Source organism: Colossoma macropomum, unplaced genomic scaffold, assembly GCF_904425465.1.
Source record: "Colossoma macropomum unplaced genomic scaffold, Colossoma_macropomum, whole genome shotgun sequence".
Lineage (NCBI taxonomy): Eukaryota > Metazoa > Chordata > Actinopteri > Characiformes > Serrasalmidae > Colossoma > Colossoma macropomum.
This window is the reverse complement of record NW_023494791.1, coordinates 16,465,672-16,487,500: the sequence shown is the minus strand read 5'-3', so window position 1 is coordinate 16,487,500 and position 21,829 is coordinate 16,465,672. Positions and strand designations below refer to the sequence as shown.

General features: G+C 38.5%; 3 protein-coding genes across 3 annotated transcripts in view; 2 read left to right on the top strand and 1 right to left on the bottom strand.

Annotated features, from left to right (window-relative positions):
* Positions 1-9,493, top strand: part of hps1 (HPS1 biogenesis of lysosomal organelles complex 3 subunit 1) — an 11,268-nt gene extending 1,775 nt beyond the window's left edge. The window contains exons 2-18 of the mRNA XM_036574119.1: positions 415-531; positions 639-773; positions 1,176-1,318; positions 2,317-2,425; positions 2,545-2,705; positions 3,315-3,417; positions 3,523-3,592; positions 4,134-4,189; positions 4,346-4,513; positions 5,029-5,208; positions 6,451-6,527; positions 6,696-6,827; positions 6,933-6,998; positions 7,268-7,412; positions 7,783-7,896; positions 8,059-8,141; positions 8,731-9,493. Coding sequence (XP_036430012.1) covers positions 415-531; positions 639-773; positions 1,176-1,318; positions 2,317-2,425; positions 2,545-2,705; positions 3,315-3,417; positions 3,523-3,592; positions 4,134-4,189; positions 4,346-4,513; positions 5,029-5,208; positions 6,451-6,527; positions 6,696-6,827; positions 6,933-6,998; positions 7,268-7,412; positions 7,783-7,896; positions 8,059-8,141; positions 8,731-8,893 — 2,022 coding nt within the window. The 3' untranslated portion in view covers positions 8,894-9,493. The remainder of the gene's footprint in view (positions 1-414; positions 532-638; positions 774-1,175; positions 1,319-2,316; positions 2,426-2,544; positions 2,706-3,314; positions 3,418-3,522; positions 3,593-4,133; positions 4,190-4,345; positions 4,514-5,028; positions 5,209-6,450; positions 6,528-6,695; positions 6,828-6,932; positions 6,999-7,267; positions 7,413-7,782; positions 7,897-8,058; positions 8,142-8,730) is intronic.
* Positions 9,494-9,578: 85 nt separating this feature from the next.
* Positions 9,579-14,619, bottom strand: st3gal7 (ST3 beta-galactoside alpha-2,3-sialyltransferase 7). Its single transcript, XM_036574120.1, has 7 exons — positions 14,486-14,619; positions 14,146-14,324; positions 13,857-13,977; positions 12,438-12,763; positions 11,709-11,895; positions 11,464-11,604; positions 9,579-11,063 (listed from the first exon to the last, which is right to left on the bottom strand). The coding sequence occupies exons 2-7, from the start codon at positions 14,277-14,279 to the stop codon at positions 10,827-10,829; spliced, it is 1,146 nt and encodes a 381-aa protein (XP_036430013.1). The 5' UTR covers positions 14,280-14,324; positions 14,486-14,619; the 3' UTR covers positions 9,579-10,826.
* A 1,452-nt stretch (positions 14,620-16,071) lies between these two features.
* On the top strand, positions 16,072-21,573 carry LOC118809924 (ankyrin repeat domain-containing protein 2). The gene is made up of 9 exons (XM_036573437.1): positions 16,072-16,298; positions 17,324-17,431; positions 18,829-18,975; positions 19,213-19,317; positions 19,619-19,717; positions 19,834-19,932; positions 20,022-20,120; positions 20,233-20,331; positions 20,427-21,573. The coding sequence occupies exons 1-9, from the start codon at positions 16,230-16,232 to the stop codon at positions 20,523-20,525; spliced, it is 924 nt and encodes a 307-aa protein (XP_036429330.1). The 5' UTR covers positions 16,072-16,229; the 3' UTR covers positions 20,526-21,573.
* Positions 21,574-21,829: the final 256 nt, after the last annotated feature.

Genomic DNA, 21,829 nt, shown 5'->3' with positions numbered 1-21,829 from the left:
TGATATATTTTGTTTTCTTTTATTTAGTTAGTTATTTTTTAAAACCACTAAAAAAGTTTGAATTTTATAATCGTGGGAGTGGTCTGCCAATTCATTCAAGACTAGTCCTCAAAGGTTGGCATCCCTATATTGCCGAAGGCAATCAGAAGATCAGGATCAGACCTGCAGACTGCATGTGACCAGCATTATTGCCTCTCTAGGGCTGAACATAGAGCTTTTATTCCCTCACAGAAAGAGCATTTTCAGTGAGGCAGTCGTTGTGGCCTATTTCACTCGCTCTTGTATTAAACTAAACTAAACTGGATTAAACCAGGAATGATCAGGATTTAGCACTGCTAATAACTGAGAATAAACCTATAAAGTTATATTAGTATTTTGAGTAGTATTTCAGAGAGCTGACAACTTTGTTTTCAGATGAAGTGCCTTCTGGTGGCTACTGAAAGTGCAGAGGTCCTTTTTTACTGGACTGACCCTGAGTTTGAGCACAACGTCCAGGAGCAATATGGGGCTTCTCAAGAAGAGGGCGGAAGAGTAAGAATTATTTCAGTCTTAATGTGTTATAGTTTGCAAAACCACAAAACTAGAAATGTTTATGTTTTATAATGCATCTGAATAAAATGTTCTACTTTTTTTCTCAGCCACCAGCATTTGAGGATAGCATCAACACACTGTTTGCTCCAATCATCATCTCTTGTAGCACCATGGTTGACAGACTGGGGGATGGCTACACCTCGTTCAGCACAGAGAACAATCACGTCTATGTGCTCCATCAGGTAAGTCAGTCTGAATAATCTGCTGCTCTACTGCTGAATGCAGTCATTTGACCATGAGCTAATGACCTAGAATCCATTGTTTCTTTGGCACTGATGAACATAGTTTTGTGATTATTCAAAGCAGTACTAATGTCTGGTGCCCTGATCCAAAGCTGGGTTAGTGCCAGAACAGAATAGCCAAAATTAGACTAATAGTGGTTCAATGTCTGCGTGAATTTGGGGATAGAGATTAGTAATAAACTATACAGTTTTAATGTTAAGTATAGACACAGGCAGTTGTTTTAGGATATTGAACAGTATACAGGCCCCAGTCATATATAAATGCAGTAAACACTGACTTAAGTAATAACTTGAACAGTTTCTGTATGAATATGAAGAATATTGTTGTGATGTGTGCCACAGTTTGAGGAGTGCCTGTATATTGCTGTGAATGGGGATGGAGAAGAGAGTGAGGAGGATCTAAGGAGGAAGATCTACGTGATGAAGAAACTTACAGAGATCCTGTTTGGGATGGTAACACTCAGCAGCTCCCTCTTAAGGAAAGAGTAAGAAAAGAACTCTTGTTCACTGTTAATTTTGACACCCATGTTACATTGTAACTGTAATGGGGGCTAATTAGCAGTGTAACTAGTATCCTGTGGACCCCAGTGCAAAAAATAATAGGAAAATTATAATTCCTCATATGAGAATTACCCTCAGGGAAAATGTAATAGGTGCTCAGAAGTAAGATAATATTTTATTTTAAACTATTATTATTATCATTAGCAGTAAAAACTACCCAGTTATATTATTATTTTATATATAAAGCTACATCATGTAATTCTGGGGAATTTGGAGTCCTCTCTGGTGGAAATGTGTAATTGCACACAGCATGTTGAAGAACATTTTCTAATGTCTACTGTTGTCATCATTGTCATCTTCATCAGTATAATGTGGATTTTGCATTTGAGACCTAAACATCGAGACAGACCTTCTTTTTAAGCCTGTGCTTGTGACGTTAATAGGCAAAGAAAAGTATGACATGGGCTCAAAAGATTCCTACCAGATTCGTCCCTGATGCCTTTGACTTTTGAATTATTATTTTTATTTACAGGGTGACTCACAGCAGTGCATGGACACTGTATTTTAGCATGTTTTTTATCCTGACTCAGTAACGCTACTTCTTTCAAATTTAATGAAAAATCTTGCATATTGCAGCTTTAATTTACTACCCACAAGTCATCAATGTGAAACTCCATAAGTAGCTATGTAAGGAGTAAACTAAATATATTACATTATGCCAACAGTAAGGGTTGCCAGTTTTATACTTAGTCTCTCTCTGTTTATTTTAAGTTTTCCACATATTGTATTTGTTTCAAACTGTTGACTCTAGAGTTCTTTATTGAGATGAGACACAGATGGAGTAAATGTGAACATTTGGTGAACCTTTCCTTTGATAAAGGATGGTTTATGTGATGGGATTAAACGTTGTCCTCCTGTAGTATATAGTAAGTAATTATCACATTCACTTTGCATTCTTTGTTCACGTTTTTCTGTTTACCAGATTGCGCCCTCAAGACACGGAGCAAAGAAACCGTGTGTGGAAGAAACTGCAGAGACTCCTGGAAACATACAGCCGCTTACGAGAACAGGACCAAAGTTTCCTAGTTGAGGTAGCCTATTAAGTGTTACGAAGTGTTTTCAAATTGGAAATGATAAAGGAACAAACTTTGTTTCAATAGAAGCACAAAGAAAGACACTTCTTCCTGTAACTCTGTCTGTCTTTCATTAGGCGGTGGAGAGGTTGATCCACCCTACACTATGTGAACAGTGCATAGAGTTTCTAGAGCGAAAGCTGGTGCAGCAGATCAACAGCAGTGTGGAGAGAGCAGGAGAGGAGGTGCTGCATGCCTTCATACTCGTGCATACCAAACTGCTGGCCTTTTACTCCAGGTACTGTGTGAGTTTTTCTCCCTATTGGTTAAATCATTTAAAGAAATAATTTGGCAAAAAATCAAATCCCCTTAACCCAAATACTGTTAGTCGGCCAAACGTTGGAGATGTTTGCTTCTTTAGTTCTGCACTGAAGCTGCAGGGCTACTGTATCTTATTTTCAGCCAAAGCTTAATGTTATCTATTACAATTGACAAAATGATGCATAACTAAAAACGGAGGTAGCAGCCATAATTTTTTTTTTTCCTGTAGTTACTATTTTTAAAGATAACAGTATGTCATACAATTCCAGAAACAACAAAAGGAAATCCATTTGAGATTACTTAACAACTCAGCATGGTTGGAGGCAGGTGTGTGATGATTTAGTTGCAGTTTGTATGATACTAACAAGAGGCCGTAAAATTCCATTACTTACCAGTGCAAAACTAAAGAAGCAGTTTTGTCCAGCTGACTACTTTTGGGGGGATGTGGAATATTGTCTACATTGATTTTAGGGTGAACCATCACTTTAAAGAAGGACTGTCTGTTCTGCGACAAAGAATGAAACTTATAAACACATGCGTTGAAATGAGTGTTGAGTGTCTTTTGTGGTGATTTTGTCCTGTGCAGCCGTAATGCCAGCACTCTCACCACTTCTGACCTGCTGGCCTTGATCATAATGGTGCAGGACCTCTATCCCAGCAGCTTCGACCTTGATGATACTTCCCCTGAGGTGGGTTATCTGTTATTTAGACATTGTGTCGATATTCACACTCATTATCTTAAATAACCTCTATTATATTTGAGCATGGTGTATATCTACATGTTGTGCATTTAGGAGTTGGACATTACTTCAGCTCCTGACATTTTTTATACACCAGAGCACTCTCCCAGTGACCAAGACTCAGGTGAGTCAACAGTTTAACATTTTTGACATAGCCTTCAAATAGGTGTTGTGATGGATTTCCATGAATAAATTCAGGCAAAAACTATATAGCAATAAATTAAGGCAACAACGTAAACCATGAAAACTTTCCAAAACCTAAATTTTTTTGTTATGAATTTTTGATGTTCCCCCATATCAGGGTCTAAAATGGCTCTTAAATGTAGAGTTTAATCACTCACTGAATACTGATCCTGACTGAACTGAGCTGAATCTTTAAATAAATGTGAATACAACATTAAACTAGTGAAATATTATTTTTAATGTAAATAAATTCACACAAGTTTCTTTTAATGGAATTTAATTTCATATTAGAGCATGAAATCTTTCTTTTTTTCTATCTGTCTGTCTTTAGGAAGTATTGCCAGATTTCTATCACACCTTTGAAATATTAATTTTTAAAACGCTAGAGATATTATTGCAGAGACCACATTTTAAACGGATTTTTCATAAAGCTGAAAGTCATGAAGTTTCTATGAAATTTACATAAAAATTTTAACCCGCAGGGCGACTGAGCAGTGACAGCCCTCCTGTCTTCCAGTTTGTGGATCCTGACGTTCAGGTGAGGCAGTTGTTCACCCATATCTTTAAGCAGTGACATTTTTGTTGCCATCATAAGCCATTTATTCCTAAGACGTTTGAAAGTTAGTGATCTGTTTCCGTATGAATTCTTTTCAGTTTTTCACAGTTCTAAGGTTTCTTTCTTCATTTATTTTAGATGGCAGAAGACAGTCTTCAGACTCTTGAAATGCCTGTCCTTGACCCTATGACCCCTTCCCGAGTATTCTTGGAAGCCACACTGAAGGAGGGCTTCTTTCCCATGATGCCTCATTCCATGTACTGTTTACCTCTGTGGCCAAGTATTACTCTAGTGCTGCTGACCAAGGTGATATGTCTTACATACTATTTTAGAAGTATGAGCAAAGCCCACTTTTTTAGTTTTAGTTAGTTAGAGTTAGTACCTTTTCTGTACCTAGTTAGTTAGCTTTTTAACTGCGCATACGTCCAAAAATGAAATTTTCTTGTAGTGCAGTAAATGTGAAGTATAAATATGTTGAAAAATGTATGCATTTATTTGGAAGTGTAAGCAATGTTTAGGGCCACAAGGTGGCACCAGTTTACTGAAAGGCTACATTAGTTTAACACTGCATTGCTATTTATTTTCATGTCTGATCTAAAGAAATTCTGCATGACAGCTGTGTACATCATAAAACATGATTCCAGTATAACTGTGGCTTTTCAATTTGCAGTAGAACGTCATTTTGTGAAGTATTTATAGATCAGTACGATATCTTTCAACAGTCAGACTTTGCTGGCTTACATGTTGAGTTTGTTTTCAGTGTTTGAATTTTTGAGGATTTGGTCACATGCAGAGCTGTGTTTACTTGGTTGTCTTAACAGATCCCTAACAGTCAGGTGGCCATGTCTGTGTATGTGTTTCTGGAGGCCTTTGCTAAGCTGGAAAAAAGGCTGAGTGAAGGGTTGGAAGGGGCAGCAGCCACAAGGGGCCAACTCCCAATCCAGGAACTCCGTAACAAACTAGACAAGTTCATCAGAGTGCTGGCCAGCATGGATGTCCAGGTCAGGAGGAAATGGGATGGACTTATGCCTATTGCTTATTTTAAGCTGATTAATTACAAGCATTAATTACTATAAACACTGAGGTCATTAGGTGCACATACCTTGTACCTACACTAATTAGCCATTTTACCATATAGGTGCAATTTTACAAGTAGTGACTACATTCCTGTATCTCTTGCTGTTTATCAGTCTCCCTGTTTTCTGTCCATCAGTGTAAAGGGACCAGCATAGGACCACCACTGAGCAGATATTACTTGGGTGGTGAAACATTCTCAGCAGTGTACAGTTAGAAACTTTTTAATGCATAATCTGTCAGTCACATTCTAGCCTTTTATCAGGATGCTGTTGTTGGTTAAAGGACCACCCTGAACCCAGTACTGATATTGAGGCATATTAAAACTCTGAAAAGAGAGGAAAAAAAGAACACACATATTCCACAACAAAAAATAGTCAACAACTAAATAAAACAACTTTTTTCCAGTATTTAGTCAGTCCATCCTTTGGCTTATTTTTGGAAGACCTGCTTTTAGCGATGTTTTTCCACACATACAAAGCTCAGTCTTAGAAATCGGTTGCATTTTCTACTTCTCATGATCCAAACACGTTCAGTGATGTTCAGGTTTGGACTCTGGAGTGGTTAGTCCATTGTTCTGAGAACATCAGCACCTTGTTTGATATGCAAATTTTCTTCTTTTGTCTGTTTTCTTTTCTCAGTAACAGCTTCTTGACAGCTACACATCCTTTCAGACCCATAGCATTGAGTTGTCTTCTCATAGTGTTCAGATCTCAAGCAAGAGTGGAGCTTGATTTTCTCTGATCTTTCAAAGATGAAAGCTGATCTGTTAAAGCTGACAGTTCTGTTTATCTGATGGTGACGGTTTGGTGGTCTTCCCGGGTTTTTAAGTCCCATTCTCCCTATATCTTTCAGTCAGTTTTTGAACTTCAGTTTTGGAAACTCTTGTTTATTTCACTTTTCCTTTGACTCTCCTCTTCCTTAAACAAATGGATTATGTTATGTCTAATCTCCTCAAAAATCTCTCCTAAATAACTTAGCCTTAAAGGCTGTTTTGACTAAAAATTAAGTAAATGTAGCGTGGTCTCTGACTTTTGCACAAGTACTATACATAATGCGCTGAAAAGACGGCCAATGTCGGTACAGGGTAAGTGTATGTATAGAAAATTATAATAGTTTGTTCACCGTGCAATGTTTCAATCTAATGGGTTCATCCTTCTCATGTTCAGACCTCCCATCTTCAGAATGTTTGGTCAGAGTTCAAGAACAAGGCATTCACCCGATCAGGACCCGGCATCACCAGACCGTGAGTGCCTGTGTTTATGGTTGGTCTAAACACTGCAGGGTGCTTTGAGGAAATGACTCTCTTCTTATTACTAGACTGGATTACAACACCCCTGACCCTTCGATCCTTATGGACTGGCGTGTAACATTAGTGAAAGCTCTCCAAAATGCTTTGCGGCTTGTGTTGCAGGTTGGTGCCCTCGTGTCAAAGCATGAAGACACAGCTGTGTGCCGTGTACCGGCAGTGTTTTGCAGCCGAGTGTATGGGAGTTAACCAGCGACTGGCCCCTGCTGTTCAAGAGCGAGCTCTGAACATGGTGCAGTATGTCTGAGTTTGATTCTTATGTAATTCAGATGTAAGCAGCAGGCTTCATAGCATACTATTCATGCAGAGCTCCATCTCAGCATCCTTTTACTTCTGTTCCAGAGAAAAGCTGATGGACTGGAAGGACTTTCTGTTGGTGAAGAGCAAGAGAAACATCACCATGGTTTCATATCCCTCATTATGACGGCACTCTGCTGCCTTTATGTTTTTGTCTGTTAGAATTTGATGTCATTAGTTGAAATTTATGCACTCCTTACCTCTTATACCTCATTATGTTCTTCCATTCCAATTCTACCACTCTGAAGTGTCTCTGCTGTGGATATCATTTTGGCTGATTTATATTTCAGGATAGGTCTGTTTTTACATTTTTAGATTTTTAGATAGTCTTCATTTAAATTCTTCTTATTGGGATACATTTACTTTAACCATGTTCTCACTTACCTGGAGGAGTTCCCTGGTCTTGTGCATTTCATTTATGTGGATCGCACTGCAGGGCAAATGATTGCCCCATCTCTGAATGTGACTGACCGCACTGCTTCAGAACTTGGAAAGGGCCCCCTAGCGCACTTTATTAAAAACAAGGTTTGCTGTCACCATATATTGTACACGTGTATGGTCTTACTTTTCTTATGGTATTATACAGTTGTATGCAAAAATTTGAACACCCCCAGTAAAATTATGTGTTTTGTTGATTTTTTTCCTGTTTAACATTTTGGGAAAAAATACATATGATATGGCACAATTTATAACTTTTGCACAGGCCAAATTTTATGTTTTCTTTTTCCCAGTAAATTAAATTCTGCAAATAAACAATAATTGTGCATTAAAATTTACAGAAGTTTATTCTCTTGACTAGAGGTGCCCAAACGTTTGCATACGACTGCATATAAAACATCTGTGTAGCTCTTTTCATGAACATTTGTCGATAGTGTTTGTCCTCCTTTTTACATAGGTATGGCGTTTTGTTGCAACCACAAGACGTTATTTACAAAAAGGCTATACCACTGTGACTCTGCGAGATGGAGACTACTTCTTCTGCTACTTCCTGTGGTTTGAGAATGAGACGGTACGTGTGGTCTTCCTCATAATCATGATCTTCATCACTGTTTGTCAGAGGTGCAGCAGAACCATAATTTCCTGAAGCCCGTGAACATTTCTCCCCTGATTAGTACCATTCATCATCCCAAAGAGCAGATGTATGCAGTGTCTGTTGCTTTTTCTTTGGCAGGGTTACAAGCTGGAAGTGGTAGATATACCTAGCCTTCCTGATGACTCCGCTCCTATAGGAATGCTCGCCTTGGATTATTATAGGTAACGGGTTATTCTAAAGGTGTGATGATGCCTTATTCATGTCTTATGATGTGAGACAAAACTTGTCGTTATAAATGTCATCACTGTTGGCAACCCTCATATCTCCTCAAAAGTGCAAGATAAGAAAAACACTTTAAATTTTAGTTCATTTAAAGATTCCAAGTAATATTTTGTTGCTCCTTTCATCATGAAATTTTCTCACAGTATAAAGGACATCTGGTGTTTCCAAATTATGTCAGAAAAATTTATAAAGACAAAAATGGAGATGGTAGGAAAAATGTAAAGAGCCAAGTAAAAACATGGCTACATTTAACAGTATAACTATTTTTTTTGTCTCCAAGTACAACTGTTAAGAAGGATTCCTGTGGTTTTGGATTAAAAGAGGTTTTCAGGCTTGTTAGCTCAGGCTTAAGCTAATGGGCTAATGAGATCTGAAAACAATTATAATGGATGCAGCTGTTGGCCAATTACGACTTTAGTGGCCGGCTGGGCTTCCCCTGCTCAGTTCAACAGGCCTCCTAAAAAGCTTGATTGAAAAGAGTTTCACCAACCAGTTGGAGCTTAGCAGCAATTCTCTGTTGTCCCATAGGAAGCTGCTGCGCTTCTACAGTAAGAGCCACCAGAGTGAGGTGGTGAAGTGCTATGAACTACTGACCGTGCACCTGGGGGTGATCCCCACTGAGTACATCCTGCAGCACTGCAGCCAGCTGGCCCGGAAGCTGTGGGAGCCCTCCCGCATTCCGCTCCTATAAGCTGCTCCCTGTGCTTCCTCTGTGGCGGACCGTCCGACTGCTCCTCCAGCAGGTTCCCTCATCAGCACTGGGAGCATGCTGAGGCCATCTTTACTCCACATCTGCTGGAATGCTATGCAGTGATATACCCTCAGCACTCTCCTGTATATTTTCCAGTCTGTTTCTCTAATGTTCTCCATTACCTGTGCTGAGCTGGGCCTGCACCATCAATCCACGGCCCTTATCTTTATGTGGCTTTGACAAATTCTTTTTGATTGTGTAAAAGTTCTCATGAAGCCTCTTTCTCAAACTGTTGTATTAACATGTCCTGAACATAGAAGTGTCAGGAAGTTCTCACCTCCCTGTTTTGCAATAATACTGAGCACACTGCACCCATTTTACTGTTACTGGAAGAAAATAGCTGTGTATTTAAGGAAATTCTCACCATGTTAGTTCTTCTGTGTATTTTATGTAAAAACACTTTCCTAAGAACATTTTATAAATCTTACTGTATGTAGCTTTAAACGACGATCAAGTTAATCGCCAGCATTACAGCACAGCTGGCTACACGTGTACCTTTGACCTCATATTCAGATGTACATTAAGCCCACCTTTAAGAAGTATGAGCTACTGTGTTGTTCTAATTACTGGATCGTATTAAGCAATAGAAATGTGTGCACTTTTTGTAAAAGATGAGATTCTGAAAAATGTTGTAAAGGAAATTTTATTAAAAATGCCTTAAAATACTCTGAGTAATCATACATGTGTTATGAGACCTTTTACATTTTATCTGATGATCTGATGAGTTGGGCTGGATAATAGTGCCTTAAACAGTAGTGCACACCATGGAAACGTAAAGAAATACTTCAGCAAAAAATCTAATTTACATAATTTTCCTTCTTACCTCAGATGTCAGCCAAGATGTGTGTGGTGTCCAATTTTTTTGTGATATGAGATACCGTTCCGTAAATACATCCCCAAAACTTCACTCAGCCAGCTCAAACCACATCCAGCCCTTTATTAATTTCCCACAGACTTGTGGTTTAGGACACAGTGCGACTTACTGTGAACTATAAAAATGAATGCTGAATTTACACATTTCCGGTGTTGTGCCTAAATTTGACTGCTCTTCAAGTTACGTAGGCATGTGGACCATACAGAGTTTGTTCGCAATTTGTATTGTTTCTTTCTATAACTGTCAGTTGTATTTTCAAAATAAAGATATATGTTTCTAAGACGAAACAGCAGAAATTGTGAATGTAAACCGGAGACGCGCGTGCACGCGATTGGGAGGCAGTTTCTGCGAAGGAGTCGGAATTCGGCACAGCACCTCTTCTCTAAAGTGGCTGTGTTCAGCTACACAGAGAAGATTTGGTCGTTTTTATAGTTCTCAGTAAGTCATACTGTCCTCTAAACCACATTAATAAGTCTGTGCGACCTTAATGAAGACCTGGATGTGGTCTGAGAGTTTTTTGCAGATGTATTTAACCTGCAGCGAAGATAACTTTCAGTATTTGTTAGTTAGCATTGTTAGCCTCGTAGGTCCAGGGCTAAACCAAGGACGCAAAATTTGGACACCAAACAAGTCTTGGCTTTTGTAACTTACTACATCTAGGGTAAGTGGGAAAACTGTGTACATTTGAGTTTTTGCCTTAACATTCCCTTTAATTCTGAAATTACTCTTACTGGGCTAAAAGAGTTCATGCTAATTTTAAGAGTGTATCCTAAACCTAGAGTTTTTTCTTTTTTCCCATTTCGTATCTGCAGCCGCTTGTGGGTCATGCATTTGCCACATTGAACAAACCATCTCCACAAGTGGTTGATTTTTTTTGTGTCTCCTTTTTTCACTCATATGTTGTTTTGCATCTTGCTTTGAAACCCAATCTTTTACTTGTTCTCTGAGTTTCTAATAATAGTGGTGCTGCACGGAGGACCCAGAGACGCTGTGAGATCATCATAGCGCACCTGTGAGGTCACGCACGACTCCAGCTTTAACTAGATCCCGCAGTAAGAGGCTCTCAGTGCTGACATCATGCACTACTTGTGCCATCATGGCGTCCATGCGCAGAGTCTCATAGTAGTGCAGCGGGGCTCCAGGCTGCTGAAGGTCATAGCCAAACCCAGCCAGGCTCACTTCATCACACAGCTGCAGCGCCAGCACCATCGCGCTGATCCCCAGAGTAGGAACAGTCTAGGACAGATTATTAACCACTCTTCAGCAATTCACATGTACACCTAAAACTGGAGCTTTGTTAATCCAGTAACCACTTAACTGCCAGCTTATTATTCCGTTGTCAGTCTCGTTAAGGTGCATTACTCAGTAACCAATAAATAAACAAATAATTTGTGAACTATTTTGAAATTAATATATAAAATATGTACGTTTGTTAGTGATCAATTGAAGTGTGGCCACTAAGGTCCTGAAAAAGACGTATGTGTTTCTGTAGCAAGACAGCAAACAATAGAACGTGACAGAGAAATAGAGCAATTGTCAGATATGAAGGAGGCTAGAGTTATCTGTAATTCTGGTGAATTCAACTGTATATCCATGCTAAAAGACCAAGAATCCAAGGACTAGTCATTTGTCTCACCTTTCTTTGCTGTTGTTTGTAAGATAGCATTACATGCCATGTCCTCTTCAGTATTTCAGGATTCAGTATGCGAAAGCTTTCTGGCTGAAGTGGAATCTCATTGACCACATGCCTCCAGAACCACAGTTTAGACCACCAGCTCTAAAGAGAAAGAGAAGAATTTCAGTGTATGTACATTTCGTGTTTGCATAAATACCAAAAGGCTGTTGTAGAATAAGATAGTGAAGCATCAGAGATCTGCTCACCAAAGGCTTCTTTGCCACAACAGAGGCAAGCCACTCTAAATCCAGGCTCTTGAATACAACTAAAGCAATTATATCCGTCTTCTGGTATTCCTGTTGTGAAAAGGGGGCCCCTTCAGGATAGACCAGTCGAATGGTAGTTCTTGAACCGGCATCCGTCTCAAATCCAAATACCGGTGCATTGTTCATCCTAAAAGTGTTTAGACGACACGCTTTGTTTATGTTATTATTTTAAGATTGATGATGTACTCCAAATGCACATTTTTTTTGAGCTGAGCTGGTGAAATCACTGTAAATGTCATTCACAGCTCTTAAAAACATGAAAATTAAACAACCTTAAGAAATATTTGTCTTCAGTTGGTGGTGTACATTTAAAATGCTGAAGATTTGTTGTATACCACAAATATTCAATGCAGTGATAATAATAGTTTTAAATTAACACTAACTGCTAAAAGGAGAGTAAAAATGAAAAGAATCAAACGTGAATGCAAAAACATTAAGTATGTTAAAATAATAATAGAAAAACAAAGAATAAATCATATTTTGAAAATATATAACCATGTAAAAAAATCAACTAACATTTCACTAACAAAGGTCTGAGTGATGATCTTAATTGTGCTTTTATAAAAGATGCTGGTATAGAAGGTGACAATTGTTTCTTCCTAAAATTTTTCATCTTTTTTTTTTAATTTATTGATTCTTTCATCTATCATTTATCCATTTCCCAGATACCTGATGATGATGTCATATTTATCTATATGGGTTCCAAGCTGTTTGCCATGCAAGACTCCGCCACTCCCCACCACCATGCATCTTCTACATCTCTCTGGGGCAGAGGGCAGCCCAGAAAGGGGGAGAGCTTTGAGGGTGTGGGCCAGTGTCTCTTCACTGCCCTGCAGGCCCAGCGGGGGCGACAGCTCCCACTCTGCCGTTACATTCTGCAGGAAGACAGGGATGTCCAGCAGGCTGCGGAACTGAGGTATTGTGCTCAGCCTCGCTGTGCTCCAGCTGCTGCTGCATGGCTGAGACAACAGGGCTGCAGAGCGATTGATCAGAACCTGCCGAGAAACAGTGATGTGAATTTGTTTTAACACCTCCAAACTCAGGATGTTTTATATTACTTTCCTGTAAACAAGTGGTTCTCTGTCCTGGTATATTTTTGGTTGTTATAAATGTAGGATAGGAACTACTTTTCCTTCCACACTCTCCATTTGCTTCTGATGCACATAGACAAGCACAAACAGATACATGAGAAAGAGTGAAAACTTTTTGATGGTAGATCATATGGATTTCATTCCACTAAATAGTGAGCATATAGGGCAGTTTATGTAATACTAAAGCAAAAGCTTTAATTCCAAATTCCTACTGATGTTCACTGTAGAAATGTACAAAAAAAAACTGCTTTCACATGCACAAGAAGACTTTTTAAAGTTTTTGTATCACTTATAAGATGTAACCTTTGGTAGTACTTGGTATCAGATCAAAAAGAAAATTAGTAGTATTGCCTATCCATAATTTTAGTGTTTTCTTGATTCAGCTAATTCAATTAATCATCTTATTGTCCAAGCCTCACCCACAAATGAGCAGCTGGACAAGCTTTGCAGAATTTTGACCAAAATTCCATTCAGCTTAATTAAAATTAAAAATGCTATTGTATGGAGCTGTAGTTGTAGCAGATTGAAGCTAGGCAGGCTTGTAATTGCCTCCATGCTAATGTTAGCTCAATTGCACGGCAACAGAAAACTGCTTCTGGTCTGTCCAACTGTATGACATTTTGCATGCAACATAATTTATTACTTGAAATTAGTAGCACACTCTAAATGTAGGTTTGTAATTAAATAGGATGGTTGTCAGTGTTCTGTAAAGCTTGTACAACCTTGCAACAGTTGCTACAAAAGCATGCATTTGTGGGCAAAGTCTGGATACTTTAATTAACAAGCCCTTCCTGATTTCAAATGGGTTCATTAGAGAAGGAAAAAATGTGCTCGGCCCGGGTTGAGAACTACTGCCATGGAGTAATCCTTATCTTAAAGCCTAACCCTTTTTATCTAGTGTGATAAAAGAGGAAAGGTTGTGTTTGGCAGAACCAGCAGTACCACCGTATTAAATGGTAATTAAGGGGATATTAAGTTTTTAAGTTAAACTCTGTACCACGGACTGAGGGGTGGTTCTCTCACTCCAGATGGATTGCTGAGTAGGCAGATATGCAGGGACAAGAAGTGCTGAATAACAGCCCAGAAGCAGGACAAGGCTCAGAGCAAAGTTTTTCTGCCTGCACAGATAGAGATAACACATTACTACACACTCACAACTTCAGTAGTAGCAGTATGTGAAATACCACATCCTATAAGCAATTGATGAAACAAATCTACAAAACTCCAGTGTGGCCTATGCAAAAGGTCACTGTCCCCTTGTTCATGCTTATTATATGTGAACCCACTGGTTGAGGAAGAATTCTCTGGACTCTTCTCTCCGATGCTTGGTGCCGGAGGTCTTGGAGCTTCCTGCTTCCACAAGCTCCGGAGTACTGCCCTCATCAGGGTCCTTTACGCTCAGGTGCTTTAAAGGGACCATCTAGCCACAGGGTCCCACACTTCTGACAGTGCCTGAGCATTCCTCCTGGAAACAGCAGCAAAGCCAGACGTTTCCACAGTGAAACCAGTAAACCTGAAAGCATTTCAGCCGCCCACTCTCAAAGGCACCCGCCACGTTCTTTGCATGTGGGGAATGGCTAGAGGAATAGATTGTTAAAACATTTACAGAAATGGTTATTCACTTACCTCCTTTTTCAGATTTTATTTCTTATTATTGGCATGAAAGTCATGGTTGTGTTGGACAGAAAGCAGCAGTGCCCTTTCAACTCAGTGACTCTTAGCAGCAGTTATATGAGAGTGTTGTTTGTCTCTGACTGATCCTTGACAGTCAGGGTTAATGATTCACCTGGCTCTGTGGGACCTTGTATACAATGCGTAGGAGTCACGTGTAGATGTCATATACAGTTTGGAATTTGGTCGCTAATTTTAAAAGAAGGATATGGATACATTTAAACTGAAAGAAAACTGTTTAAGTATTGAACACCGCTCTTATTATAGTGCCCCCCTTTAAAGGGGTATTCCACAGATTTTTCATAATTTCTGCTTAATTAAATAGTTAGGATGTAAATCAAGTCATTGAGAATAGTTTCATGTTAAATATTCCATTCTGGAGAAACTTGCGAAAACAGAATTTTTCACAGTGGTGGTGATATGTGATGTGTCTAGTTATGAATACATTACCTGATGACATTGTTTTTATGATAGTTTTAAGATAAGTTCTTGGCCTAAAACATATTTTTAAAAATGTGTTCATAGCTGAGAGAAACATGCAATGCACTGTAAAGCAAAATAGTACCCAAAGAAACCTCAGATGTACCATTATTTTATCATTATCAACATTAAATATAAAAATTTGAAAGACGTGTTGGTTTCACTTGTTGTTTTTGAAAGTAAATAAAATGGCTTTATTCATGTGTTAGACATCATAACCCCTGGTTCCTAACACCACCACTGTAAACAATTCCCAAGCAGCAACTTAATTCTGAAATACTGAAATTGTGGGAAGTTATTTGAAATTCAGTAAAATCAAAATTTTTAACATAGCCAAATTAGTTAATTTTAATTAGTTAAAACACTGAAGAACTTTTACAGTGCATATTCTACACACTCAGTGAAAAAAAATAAGATAAGAGTAATCATACATTTGATGCAAGTCTTTCCATCAATGCCGAGTCGTACAGCATGTTCACATGCAGTATTTATTAGATTCAATTGCATTATCATTGTAGCATCTAACAGAACACTGTGACCTTTTCTCATCCATTTAAACAATCTGCTTCTGGACCTCCTTTGCAGTGGTAATGACTGTACACTTAGTAAACAACTATGCTTATTAGCTTGTAGTTATTTTAATACCGTCTCGTGCTACATTTGTGGACATTCCTGCTCAAGTGTGACTTCAAGGATGGTCCTGAATGCTCTGCGATGACTGGCCATTGTATGGTGTGACAGTAGCAGGTATTTACAAGGTATCACTTGACCCTAATGAAACACTTATAAATAACGTAATCCCCAAAACAGTGTGTTTATTAGGCTGAGGCTCTTGTAAAATGGGGGCTCCAGGACCTGGCACAGGACGGGTCAGTGGAAGTGGACGTCCCTGGCCCGAAGTTTGAGCTCATGGGACAGGAGTGGGTCAAATGTCGCAGTGCTATCCAGCTCCTGACCACACCTGTTACACAATGCTTACTGTGGGCTTTACATTCCTGCTGTGTGTATAAGAGCACCCCCATCACATCTCATTCTCTATAACCCTGTGTCTCTTAGCAGACTCCACACACTGCTTATTTATAGGTGCCAGTTACCGTTAAGGCTTTCATTCAGAGTAACCTATTATTATATATTATCAAGATAAAGACACTTGTGCTTCAGTAGAGCTGCTAGTGGCTAGTATACGTCTGCTTTCAGATTGTGATTCTCTTTCATCAGGATGGACGAGAGTATCCTGTGGGCCACTACTGTAGTGGACCGAAGAGCTGAGCTGGATAAGCGAGAGCAGGTCTGGCTGATTTTAAGAGATTCTGATTGAAAATGTTGTTGTTGTTTTTAAGTTATAGAATAGCTTTGAGGATGTGTTAGTAAACAAGGACTGTTTTACAGCTGTTTGGTTTGCTTGAAAGTAGTGAGGGTGCATGAAGAAATGCTTTGGAAAATTATTGTACATTTAGGTTGATACCACAGTGTTTAACATCAAGTTTGGTTGGAAATAGCTTGAATACTGATAGGCTTTAAATGTGTAACTACTGTTCTATACTAATACTAAGATGTGTCAATGTATTATTTTGATATTTTGTAATTCACATTATGATGACATCATTAGAATATATGACGTTTGAAGTCAACTTGAAATCAAAATTGACCATTTTTCCTACCCATTAGTTAATATGATTGGTCATATTGTCACAATTCATCAAATCATACCATTTAAAAAGACAGCAGTCTTGTTTTTTCCTGTGATCTTCCGTTAAAAAAGTGTGTCATGGTGCAAAAGGAGAATGTGCTGTGAGTTCCCATTCACTTTAACCTTAATCAAGCATTTTAATGCACGTTCGAAAAAGTAAATTCAGTAGCTTATTGAATTATGAAATGTCATTACTGTCCAAAAAACAAAGAAACAACAAACATGTACCTTAATTTATGAGAATTTTTTTACCTTGTGTAAAAGTTTTATGAAGAATGGAGCAATAAAAATGCAATTACAAAATTACAAAAACAATTGGAATACAATCTCTTTACATCAACTTCTAAGAAAATGTTTGCCTTCTCCTGTAAAGTTACTATTTTGGAGATAAATGATTTTTTTTGGACAATGATGATTTACTCTTTTACACTTAGTAACTATTAAATAACTACTATCTGTAATTAACTCTTACAGATGGCAGTAACTTACTGAATTATTCATTTTACTCTTACAGACAGTAGTTAGTACTAAATGTCATTTTAAATCCACATTAGACTGTTTATCAAGTTTTGTGTTAATGAAGTTCAACATCTTCTTGCGTCTTCTTGCCTTGATGTTTTCAGAAACGTCGAGCACGTGCACGGAAGCTGGGAATTTTGATAGTGCACAGCCCTGGAGACACCACAGAGAAGAGCAGTGAATCACTTAATCAGAGTATTGCAAATGTGCAGGTCAGAGTGTGTCTGATTTTCTATGTATATAAGCATATGTGCATTTCTTTGCACTAAGAATGTTCATTGATGGGATAAAACCTTCAAAGAATTGACTTAACAAGAAAGTTGATTATTAAATTTTGGTTACTTTAAAACAGGACTGCCCAAAGTGCGGCCTGTGGACTAAAGTTGAACCGTGAGGTGCTGATTTGTCTTGTCAGAAAGTTATCGTAATCCCAACCCCTCACTAAATGAGAGAACAAGCAAATTTTTCATATTACATATAGCTTAAATTAAATTCTTATTTTTAAAGTATTTTAGTAACAGAACATAGTGTAGAGTTATAAAATACATAAAAAAAAATGTTTTTGTATTTCTGGACTTTGAACAGCTTATTGGTTTGTCTAGACTACTAATGGTGGTGGTGTCGATAAGAAGACAGGCAGAGGAGGTTTCAGTGCAGCAAGTTCAAACAAAGGAACCATTAGTCTCTATACAAAGCATGATATTAATTATAAACTCATCATAAACTAAACAGTCTGTGATAAATAAATTCAAACAGACATGCTTGTCAGTAATGCATATCTTTGGTAAAGGAATCAAAAGATCATTTTGTCACAGACAGACACACCAAACCAGCTCACAGCACCAAGAACCTGCTTAGGAATGTCTATCATGTACAAGTGTGCTGGTTATTTAAGTCCACCCATGTGATCAGGAAAAAGGAGGGGCTCCACTGACGGCCGCTCCAGTGACACCTAACAGTGTTACCACAGTGTGTTTTTACAAATAAAATTGGTACTTAAACGATAAATGCAAATGATGACATGACTTTTTCATTAAGTTAGAATGATAAGATTAATTATTTTCAACATACTTCTCACTGTTTTTGGCCTATTGCAGTCTTCCCATGCTGGAATGACCTGTGCACAGGGAACTCTCAGACCATCTTTGGTTTATTGAGTGTCACTCTATATTATGACTGCTATTAACCAAACTCAGCACCCTGGCATCTAATGGTTTACAAGCCTAGAGGTGTCTGTGCTGGTCACCAGCTTTATTAATGGTCAGAAATGAGTGGAACGCAGAACAGTTCCTGTGCCTTAGCTCACACTGTGCCCATAAACATGAGAGAAGCATACTGCTTTTACTGTGCTGCAGTAAATAGCTGAATGGTCTCTGCTGGAAACAGCTGAACTTTCACATCAAAAAGCCTTTTATGTATACTGCGAATTGTATTTCCACCTTACATTTCAGTTTACAAAAAAAGAGAAAGAAATCAAACACGTGTCATATTTTGCCATTGTTATACTATTGAGATTAGTGTAAATCACTCTGATCTTCACTTTATCCAAAAACACATGGGCACTTGATGGATACCTTCAACATATACCATATTTTCAATGTGCTGACAGGCTGAGGAACAGGCGAGGAAGGTCTTGTCTGAACTCAGGCGTGAGATAGTAGATCTTGGAGGTGCTGAGAACATCACTCAGCTTCGTTTGAGGAAGAAGATCAAGAACAAAGCAGTTGACCCAAGTGGCCTGGCTGACGTTCCTGCGGTGAGGAAACTCAAGCACTTTCACTGAAAATAGTATCAAAGCCTACTAACTCAGGGTTTTATGTATTTTTTAAATGGTTAGATTTCATGATTTCAATCCAGACTACTTGCCAAACTAAAATTCAAGCGAAACGAAATGCACTACTTTATTTTGGCGGGCTACAGAATTTTCCTTTTAGTATCTCCAACTCTGAAATAATGTTTTTCTAAAAATGTTTTTATCTCGTGTACCATGCAGGGGCCTGTGGATCGTGAAGACTTCTTAATGGCAGCTACAAAAGGAAAACTAAAAATTGTGGAAAAGTTCTTAGAAGATGGAGGTGATCCAGACACGTGTGATGAGGTATTTCTGTACCAAGCACAAATCATAACCATGCTCCCTCTGATGCTGTTGTAACAAAACCTTGTATCTCCATTTTTATTGTTGATCACTTTTTTTACATAATTGAAAAGTGCCAGCTGCCCTTGACACAAAACATTGTGTAAATTCTATGATGAATGGATATGGCATTGACTTGCATTAAAAGTAAAGTATGTTTTTGCCTTCTAATGTAAAGTTACTTTTTTGCAGATAAAAGGTTTTGTTTTGACAGTGACAATACATTCATTCAATCATTTAATCATTTGTTCATTTTTTCACACAGTTCAGAAAATCAGCACTGCACAGGGCAGCTTTTGAGGGTCATGTTATGGTTGTAGAGAGGTTACTGGATAAGGGAGCAGACATCAACTTACAAGACCGCGTAAGAAAATTTGAGGATCTTCTCTGTAAATCAATGCAGTTTATTCAGGTTTCTAGGATCCTTCATTTATGGTGCCGTTTTGAAATGAACTGGTTTTTTTACTGCTGTTCTCTCAGTTGGACTGCACAGCTATGCACTGGGCTTGCAGAGGTGGACGTCTAGGAGTTCTCAAAGTCCTGCAGAGCAGGGGAGCTAAGTTAAACATTAGGGACAAGGTAATACGTTTTTTAAAAGCCCTAGACCTGAACCATGACTCTACAGATGAAGTACATTCTTTACATTAGCATGATTCCCATCCCCACAGCTCATGAGCACACCTTTACATGTGGCTACCAGGACTGGTCACTGGGAAGTTGTGGAGCACCTTCTGGCCAGTGGCATCAAAATTAATGCCCAAGATAGGGTAAGAGCTGTGGAGTTATGGACAGTTTTGTGCTGAGATTTTTTACAGCTTTAAGAGTGTGTCATGTATTTAGTTAATATCACAAGCCTAACCCATTCTGATGGTTCTTAAGGAAGGGGATACAGCCCTGCATGATGCTGTCAGACTGAACCGATACAAAATTGTCAAGTTGCTTATTTTGGCTGGAGCAGACATGAAGATCAAGAATGCTGTAAGTATTGCAGATGAACAAATGTAGTATGTTTATAACTCCACGATTCCCAGACTGGTTGAGTTTTATTATAAGCACAACTCTGTGTATTTCAGGAGGGCATTACAGCCACAGAACAGGTGAAGATGTGGCAGTTTGACACCAAGGAGACGCTGGAGAAGCTGGAGCAGATGAATGAGGGGGGACTGGCCTGAATGCCACACTTCATCACTTCTGATTGAGGTTGAGGGGGCTACAGCTGAGGAGGCTGGTGTCCACACATGGGAGGACTAATGCTGGAACTCTGTTGCTGGATTGATGCTCCTTGTTAGCTGAATTATGTTGAATGGCTATGATAAAAGCCTGCTTTATTTATAGATTATGCATGGAGCAATACAGAAACGTGAACATTGCCCTGTTGGGTAAACAAAGTCATTTTGGATGGTTTGATGTGAAATGCATTTTGGAGAAACTTACTAACTCTGATTTATTTACTGTGGTGATGATAGGAACCAGGGGTCATAATGTTTACAACGCAAATATAGACATTTTATTTACTATCTAAAATGAGCAGTGAACTTACACATCCACTGAGTTTTTATGCTGACAGTGGTAAAGTAGTGGTAAATCTGGAATCATAACTATTTCATGTAATAGCTTTCAATCATGTAGCTTTCATGCATTGAATGCTTCAGATGTCTGGTTCCTGTCACCACCACTGTGAACAATTCTGAAACAGAAAGTTTCTCCAGAATGATGCTTTTCACATTTTACCATTCTAAAATTACTTTCAGCACACTTTCTTAGCTATAGAAACCTCTCTTGTGTTTACACTACAGCACAAAATGTATTTAAATATTAATTTATTTGAAATGGTTAGTTTGTTTTTGCCTATTATAGGATACAGGTGGATACAAGTGACTCCTCAAAATTTCAGATTGTTACAGAGTGTATTAGTGTTTCTGTTATTGCACCTAACTCAGGATTTGTTTAATTATTCTGTCTCAGGAATTCTAGCCTTACACTTGACATATTTAGCATTTCATTAAATATTCATTTGGTTCCATCTACTACTTGTTAAATATTCAAGCATTTAAGCAGATCTGAGACCTTTATTCTTTAACATTTGTTACATTCTTGGGTATAACTTTGTCTTTTTTCATGTAACGGAAACCCACAACAATGCTAACTGAATATTTGACCGACTGCACTGGTATGATTTTAGGGCCGAATGCAATTTGAATGATTGAAATTGCGACTGAAATGGTTTCTTACATGTACATGACAAAATTTGCCTGGATTGCTAAGGGCATTAATGTACAAATGTTAAGGGCTTTGTTTTATAAATATAAGCCAGTGTTCATAGAGCACAGAGGGAGCATGGTTAGGATTTGTGCTTTGTCCCTGACTTAACAGAGGGGTTTGTGAAGAGGCCACGATGCATAGTTTCCTGATATTATCAGGGGGCACCGTTCTGCCCGGGTGAAATAGATATGCTCATGCCAGTCATATGAGACAG